The sequence below is a fragment of the Actinia tenebrosa genome, unplaced genomic scaffold (genome assembly GCF_029948245.1).
Source record: "Actinia tenebrosa isolate PJP-AT-01 unplaced genomic scaffold, QUT_ActTen_1.0 PGA_scaffold1__47_contigs__length_23844297, whole genome shotgun sequence".
In the NCBI taxonomy this organism is placed as follows: domain Eukaryota; kingdom Metazoa; phylum Cnidaria; class Anthozoa; order Actiniaria; family Actiniidae; genus Actinia; species Actinia tenebrosa.
In genome coordinates, this window is record NW_028292578.1 from 5,060,320 (window position 1) to 5,068,961 (window position 8,642).

The window sequence follows — 8,642 nt, forward strand, 5'->3', positions numbered from 1 at the left end:
CCCAAAAGATGTGCATTGCGTGTCCCGAAAGATGTGCATTGCGTGTCCCATAGAAGAGTGTATGGATTGTCAGTGCCTCGACTACCTTTTCTCGCGTCCCAAAAGGTGTCGATCCGGATATCCCCCGTAGAATGTCGACAATAAGGTTAAATCTTTGTTAAGTATGTGTGGAAACTATTTCAAAGAGTGTCTTAGAATGTCGACAATAAGGTTAAATCTTTGTTAAGTATGTGTGGAAACTATTTCAAAGAGTGTCTATAGAAGGTAGAGGCGATTCGCCTCCCCCTTCCAACTTGCGACCAACCAGGACCACATTCGTAGTAGTAGCCAAAAACCTTCTGCTCCTAGATATAGACATGGACTCCCAAAAGAGTATTTCGGTTACATTGCAAGAAATGGGCATACGTGCAAAGAGCAGAGTGTTGGCGCATTTGCTGCTGGACAATGCATGCGACGGGAACTTGCTGCCGGACATATCCAAATGCGACTACCTACGCAACAACGAAGGTACTACCAGTTTGCAGCCGCTGGAAGGATTGCCGCCATTCGTAGATGACATATTCGTATATGGTTTCGTTGCGGAAGAGAATTTGTATGGCAAGAAGCTGCTCTGCAGAAATGCAAAGACAATAGTTGCACAGATATCTACGGCAGCAACAGTGGCATTTGGTGGGTTTCTGCCCACGAGTATCGTACATACCTGCAAGCAGGGAAAGATCGTAGAAAACATCGCAAAGATAGAAGAGCGCTCCAATGCCAAAGGCAAATGGTATGGAATACACAACACAGATCCTGCTGGATACTTCGTGGCCAAAGTAGACACTTCGGAGCTGCCAATAGAAGATGTCGGGGAAAACGTACGCAAATTCTCCATGGCTTTGTATGGGCAAGGATATGGCATCTACTCCGTGGACTACACACAGGATTTCTCCGGTACTTTGGACAGACACGCATTGGTGCGCAGACTGCGGCAAATGGGCTACAAAGAACAAGGAGAAGCTGGTTGGCGCAATGGTACCATTTTGGACAATACGCATGCCGTCGGGAACCATGTTTGTACTTGGATGGAAGACGGAAAGAGAACCAAAATATACAACAAGATAGTGTCGAACTTCGAGGCCGGAGAAGTGCAAAACCCAGTAGGAGCAAAGTTGGCAGAGTACGTGGATTGCCCCAACGACCATTTGCGTAGAACATTCCTACGCCCAGACGTGCAAAAAGAGGATGCACCAGAGTGGAAATATCCATCTATGGCAAAGATTTCTCCAAAGAACACACCAATGCTATCGTGGAAACACTAGAACCTTTGCAGGACATATTCGTAGTACAGCCGCCAAAGAATATGTGGTTGGCACTTGCCGAACATTTGGACAGGTGTTTGTGTATTTGCTGCGAAGAGACAAAAGAAATCTTCCTAGCTTGGTACTGTAATTTGGAAACCAGACGCATAGCCGGAGTGCGAGTTCGTGGCAACGACAAATGGGAACAATGTGTACTTTGGACCATAGCAGAGTTTGGCCTGCGCAAATGCCCCATATTTCGCATAGATGTGCTTGGTATGGAACCTGTGGAAATAGCTCCGCTGCGCTGCTACACAAAAAACTCGCCTACGGTATTGGCGGAGTCCAAATTCCCCACCCGAGTGCATACAAATGCCCCTGCCATTGCCACAATGCTGCCTCCGACGGAACACGTAGAGTGGATATGGCGTACGAAGAAGGCGCAAAGAATAGGAGTAGAAAAGAGTCTCTTCGGAATACTGGAAGTACCTACGGACCGCAGGATATCCTTTCTGTCCAAAAGAAAACGACAACAAAGATTGGAAGACATACGAGACGATTTGGAAGGCGACGAGTGGGTAGAAGCCACGCAGAGATACCACGCAGAGCTGTCGGAACAAAAGCAAAACATCCTGCGGCAGAAGGAAGAGGACAGAAAAAGAATAGAAAAAGAATTGGAGAAATACAGGAAAACATTGGATAGGATTTCCAAAAGAACAGACAATCTGCGTAGATTGTTCTTTGGAAAAGAAAGCTCGTTTGGTCCAGAGACGCCCAGAGCCAAAGTGCATAGGATGGACCAAATACCCGCTGGAGACTACAAAATACTAGGATATGCGATCCCAGAGACTTGGATGCTGGCTGGTCGGCAAGGGGGCACCGAGTAGTATTGCGGAGGAATAGAGAAACGTCTGTGGCATGGGCCACGGAAGCCCTATTGGAGGCATTTGCAGCTGGAAAGTTCGAAGCAAACGGCAACATACGCACTGCCATACCAGGAGAAGAAATATTGCTAGAGTGGAAAAATGGCATAGCAACTGTCTTCGTACCGGAAGGACCAGGCTTGGACACATACCACGAGTTGGCCAGAAAAATAGACCACAAAATGCCGCAGAATCCAGGAAAGCTACTGGAAGTTCCAGCGCCACCGAACAAAGAATGTACGCAGGCGCTACATATGCAGCCGGGCGAATACCAATGCTGGCGCTACGCCAAAACCACCTACAGAAAAAAAGAAAGGACAATACTGTTCCTTTCCGAGCTATGTTCGGAGTGCGTATTGGAGGGCTGCACTGTGGAGCATGCAACCACTCCAGTTTGGGGACATTTTCTAGAAGAGCAAACTATAGACTGGACATCTCCAGCGCCTTTGTATTGCAAAATAGGCAGAGAAAAGACTACCAAAGCAAAGAAGAAAGACAGAATAGTGCACGTCTCCGCAAAGGGTGTCGATCTGGTAGACGCCCTTTCTACTCCATCTACGGAATCTTAGAAGGCCCCGGACGTTCGTAGTAGACAACCTTTTCCACTGGTTGCTGCATGCGCGCCCAAAGCAATGCTCCAATGCCAAAGATGGCAAATACTATATTCCCGGCTATTTGCCAGTCTATCTTCGTGGATATTTCCTCCACTTCGTCCTCTAGGTTTTCCTCGCTGTAGTAGCCATCCTCGTCGCTACCAGGTGGTTGTATCTTGGACGACAGCTCCGCACGAAGCTTTTCTAGATCGTCCACGCGGTCTAGCAATTCTTTTTTTGTGGTTGCAAGTTCGGCCAGCAATTCCTCCTTTGCTTTTCCTAGGTCGTCCAAAACAATGGCAAAAGAATCCTGCACTTCTAGAAAATGCTTCTGCAAATCTGTCGTAGGTGGCGTTTCTGGAATTGCAGGCGTCGCATTGTTTTCCTGCTCTATCCTGCGTATTTTGGGAATACCCACACCATACTTCTTGGCTACCTTTTGTAGCCCCATTCCATTCTTCCTGTCTTCCAAAAGGTCTGCGATCTCCTCTTTGGATAGTATCTTGAGTGTGGCCATATATGTAGGTAGATACGGAACATACCCTATGTTTGTCCATGGAATACCCTATGGATCCACATGGTAGATACCTGTTTGTCCACAGATATAGCATGTATTTGTACATAGCCATAGGCATAGCTGGATACATGCTAGGAAAACAGCGCACGATAGAAATCCTTTTGGATGTGGTAGGTGGCTTGTACAGAGCGCAGGAGACAATAGGCAACATTCGAATTCCGGGCTACGTAGCTGCACCATTGCGCGTGGCCCTACAAAGAAGGTAGAAGGGGCCTCCATTCTCTTCGGGCAAACTATTCCAAAGAGTGTCTCAGAATGTCGACAACGAAGTTAAATCTTTGTTAAGGATACCTGGAAACTATTCCAAAGAGTGTCTCAGAATGTCGACAATAAGGTTAAATCTTTGTTAAGGATACCTGGAAACTATTCCAAAGAGTGTCTTAGAATGTCGACAATAAGGTTAAATCTTTGTTAAGACACTCTTTGAAATAGTTTCCATATATACTTAACAAAGATTTAACCTTAATTGTTAACATTCTGAGACACTCTTTTGGAACACACATACGAACATGGATCTACGTCTTTTGGGGACACACATACGCATCTTTTGGAACACTCTTTTGGGGACACCAAAAAAAGGTAGTCGTGTCGAGGCACTGACACTCTTCTATTTTGGGAAGCGTCGCAAACCACGACACAGACATCTTTTGGGACACAAAAAAAGGTAGCCGGCCGGGAAAATGGGATTCTGTACACTCTAACATCCTTAACAAAGATTTAACCTTATTGTCGACATTCTGAGACACTCTTTGAAATAGTTTCCACACATACTTAACAAAGATTTAACCTTATTGTCGACATTCTAAGACACTCTTTGAAATAGTTTCCACACATACTTAACAAAGATTTAACCTTATTGTCGACATTCTACGGGGGATATCCGGATCGACACCTTTTGGGACGCGAGAAAAGGTAGTCGAGGCACTGACAATCCATACACTCTTCTATGGGACACGCAATGCACATCTTTCGGGACACGCAATGCACATCTTTTGGGACAGCAATGCACATCTTTCGGGACAGCAATGCACATCTTTTGGGACAGCAATGCACATCTTTTGGAACACAAAAAAAGGTAGCCGAAAGTGGTTGCCGGGAAAATGGGATTCTGTACACTCTACTAATGCATTGTATATCCGACAAATATTTTAACCTCCGTTTGCGGTACCCAACACAGCAGCAGTAAGGACTTATCGCACGGCTGCCGACGGATCGCGCAAGACCCCCTGTAGGGCCTTTAACCTACCTCCGAAACCCCAGGGGGGGCTGGGGTTTTTCGATATGTCATTTTTTCAAATGCCGGCGCTCCGCGAGTCCCCCTTACTGCTGCTTCAGCCCCTCTCCTCAAATTTCAAAGTATTGAAGTATTGAATATCATCATTATTATTATTAGACTATATTATCATATATCTTTTTCTTTCCATAACTTTTTTTGGGGGTGTCATATTAGTTATTTCATATTATAAATGCTGTAACTCGGGTCGATTGACACCGTACATCAATAATGTTGAAATGACTAACAACAAGTTTACTATACCATTGAAAGCGTGTCAGTGACAGCAATCCTGGACACTAAAGGACATAAAATGCTTCTTGAATTTATAGACAAATTTTTCAGACATATTTCATGTATTTGGATTTTTTGTTTTGATCTGGTCTGCAGTCTGCAGTCTGGGTTTTCATTGCACACCGTTAAATTTATCACTTGTACAAGGAATTGTACCCGAATTTTTAAAAATTTCAAAGGTAACACCAGTTTTAGGGAGGAGATACCTCCGACCCTATTAACTATAGACTGATATCTATTCTCTGCACATTCTCAAAAATATTGGAGAAACCATAGTTTATCAGCAACTATTAGGTTATATTGAAAAACATCAAATTTTGAATGAATTTCAATTCTGATTCAGAAAAAGACAGATCAACAGAACAATCTATTATTGAAATTACCGATAACTTTAAAGAATCCATAGATAGCAACATGTATACTGATCTTGTGGTAGATTTTTAGATTTAGCTAAAGCATTCGATACTGTTAATCACAAAATCCTACTCAACAAACTAAAACAATATGGAATTTGAGGAGCCCCATTAGAATGGTTAGAAAGAAAGATCATGTCAAGTTTCTGGGTGTATTTATTGATGAAAAGTTATTGTGGAAATTCCACATTTCCTTGTTATGCTCTTGTCTCTCAAGGAATGCAGGTATTTTTCTAAAACTTCGACACTATATTTGTCTGTTCAATTGAAAACAATTAATTATAGCCTTGTTTATCCATACTTATGGATGTTTATAAGTGTATGCAATTGTTGCATGGGGATGTGCCTATAAAACCCAACTAAAAAAGATACAAGACAAGCAAAATCACATATTAAGGATACTATTCTTTGCAATGCTCTACGGTAAAAATGCTGAAAATGCTTTACCTTTTATTATGAAACTCATGAATAATTAATGAGGAAAACACAATAGAAAGCATTGTTTCTGGAGGAGGTTGTATATCTGATATAAAATTGTCCTGATTTGCATAAAATGTAACTCCAATTTTCTGCTAAATTCAACTTTATCATTAAAATTATTGTACAATATGAATGTATACACATAGACGTTTCATAAGTAATATACAATATTACTTAGCCTTTGGCTCGTGGTTTTATAATCATTAGATTTTTTAATCATTTAGATTTGCTAACAGTTAAAAATATTTTCAAAACGAATTCACTAACATTTATCCACCAATGGCAAACAAATGAGCCACCATCAATTTTTGACAATACCTACTATTATAACTGTGTTTGTTTTTTGCAAAAGCAAAGTAATAATGACTTTGCTTTCGCAAAAAAAAAACACAGTTATGATAGTAGGTATATGCTTCAAATAAAAATCTTTACAAGCAAAAATTCAGAAGAAACCTAGAAAAACAAACGATTAGTGCTGTAGCAACTGACCTATGGAAAGAAATTCCAAATAACCTAAAAGATATAAAGAACACAGTCTTCTTAAATGCAAAAAAAGTTAAGGCAGTTTTGTTACAAATACAAAGCTGCTTTAATATTTACTATACAAATTACTTTTTTTATTGATACAGTGCCAAAAATATAACCAGGAATGTTTAGTAATACTAAATAGCACAATTTCATGCAAATTCCAGTGTTTTCTATTGTTTAATGTGGATATTTACAGGGGTTAATATGAATCTAAATGTGTAGGCGGGCCTGGATGGGAACAGGAAGTTGAATTTAATGAATCTATCGTTCCATGCTATGGTGTTTTAGCAGATCAATGTAATATGCAAAGATAATAATACTAAAGTCAGTGGGTGAATTAGCAGAAGGACTTTGACTTAGCTTGCGATAGGAATAAGACAATGTAAGAATTGATAATTAGAAGTCTTTAGTACTATTTAGTTCTAAGTGTTTGACGGCTTAACCGTATGTTGCTATTGATAGTAAGAATGAAAATATAGTTCAATAATGAATGTCTATTTTTGTATGAATAATGAATGTGTATTTTGGTATTCAAGTCATTGAATAGAAATGATGGTCAAAAGAAGTACAAAATGCAATGACTAGCGGCTAACACAAAAATTTTGAGTCAACTTAGGCTGTAGGCATTGAAAAATAGCAATATATTATGCCAAACGTAAGGCTAAACATTGTAATTGAGGTGAAGTAATAGAAATATAAGAATGGTAATGTAATTAAGAGTAGAAAGACTGAAGTGTGCAACTGCTGAACCATGGAAAGCCAACAAAAGAGTGTAAAGTGTTGCCGACTTGGAGTGTTTGCACTGTAGTGTCGCTGGCGAACGACTACGAATAACAAGCACTTGAAAAAACAATGAAGGAAGCTTACCTGGGTCGTAGAGCAATATGTATTGGAAGGAAGTAAGCAGCAGAAGAAGTGTGGTAAACAAGATGGCGTGCAGTATTGGAGATTTGCATATAGGCCGCGTATAAAAAGAGAGTTGGGATCGAGCTCGTTCAGTCGCTCGTCGCTGGTGGGTAGAAGAAGAAAGGGGAAGGGAATTCTAGATGAGCCACTAGGTGCCCGAAGGCATCATTAAGCCTAATGAAGGCAGCAATGTAGCTCTGCACGAAGAAGTGTGTAGAGAGGCACTCATGGTCAGCAATAGGGGGGTTTGGGTGATGGGTAGGTGAGTTTTTAGTCAGTTAAGTTTTGGTTGCTACCATGTAGGGCCAGACCTAGTGGCTCGATCGGTGTTTGGGCACCCTCACGGGAAGTTTGAGAGGCCAGTGAACGTCTGGCCTAAGGGCGACGAGCGGACTCGAGGGTGTCCAAGCACTTCTATTTAATCGGCAATGTAGGAGGAGGCTACGCCGGTGGGCCGTTTGGTTGGGATCCCTGTGTTTCTTTGCCTTCAGTTAAGGGGGCCGTTAGCCGTAAGCCAACAGTTGGTTGTTTTGGCGCCTAAACTTGGGCACGCGCGTCTAGATCTGTCTATCTGTACATCAGGCTTCGGGCCTCGTGATGACGTGTCGGTGATCACGTACGCTCTTATCATGCACTAGGCAGTGAGAGGGCGTTTTTCTCTCTAGACAAAAACCCATTAGCGGTGTCTAGACACTGTTTTTTATCGCTCAATAACAGAGCGCTCAGTAAAGCTACTTTGTTTGATTTATCGCTCGATGCGAAGACTTTTTTACTCGACTTTTCTTCGATCGCAGAACCTTTCTCGACTTCGATGTTTGTTCTCCATGGTACTGAGGATGCTGAAGGGCGCTCATCATTGACTTCAAGGGCATTACTGCTTCTAAACTACGAACAACTTACGACAAGAAAGGACTGCTTCGATAAACAGATCGTTAGATCGATTCGAAGGCGAACTCTCTATTCCCTGCGAGCCGAATTGGAGCTCATTCAATCCGTCAGTGAGCTAGATATCAAGCTTCTTCAATCAGTCAACAGCTAGCCATTCAATCAGACAGTTAGCCAGCTGGATAACATTGATATCAAGCTTCTTCTATCGGTCAACAGCCAGCCATTCAACTAGCTAAAGCGGCGAATCGCTTGAACAAACAACATCAATACTTCGAAGTCTCAAGTCAAGACAAAAGTAGTTTGATATATTTAAAGTTATTCTTTATTCAAAGATATGGATACTTCTATCTTTGTATTTCATTCATTCATCAGCTAGCTAGCTTTTATTATTCCCAGTTGTTGATGTTTGATTTACAGCAGTGATTTATTATGGATTACTAAAGCGCTTAGCGGCTCGCTCAATGTTATTGTTTCAATTACTTTTCAT

At 41.7% G+C, this 8,642-nt stretch overlaps 1 protein-coding gene across 1 annotated transcript; it reads left to right on the forward strand.

The window, feature by feature from the left end:
• The first annotated feature begins 305 nt into the window (after positions 1-305).
• On the forward strand, positions 306-1,301 carry LOC148909737 (uncharacterized). Its single transcript, XM_089032168.1, has one exon. It carries the CDS (start codon positions 357-359, stop codon positions 1,299-1,301), a length of 945 nt encoding a protein of 314 aa, XP_088888294.1. The 5' UTR covers positions 306-356.
• Positions 1,302-8,642: the final 7,341 nt, after the last annotated feature.

Coding starts and splice junctions, on each gene's coding strand:
- LOC148909737 (XM_089032168.1), top strand. CDS start 357: ATGGACTCCCAAAAGAGTATTTCGGTTACATTGCAAGAAATGGGCATA.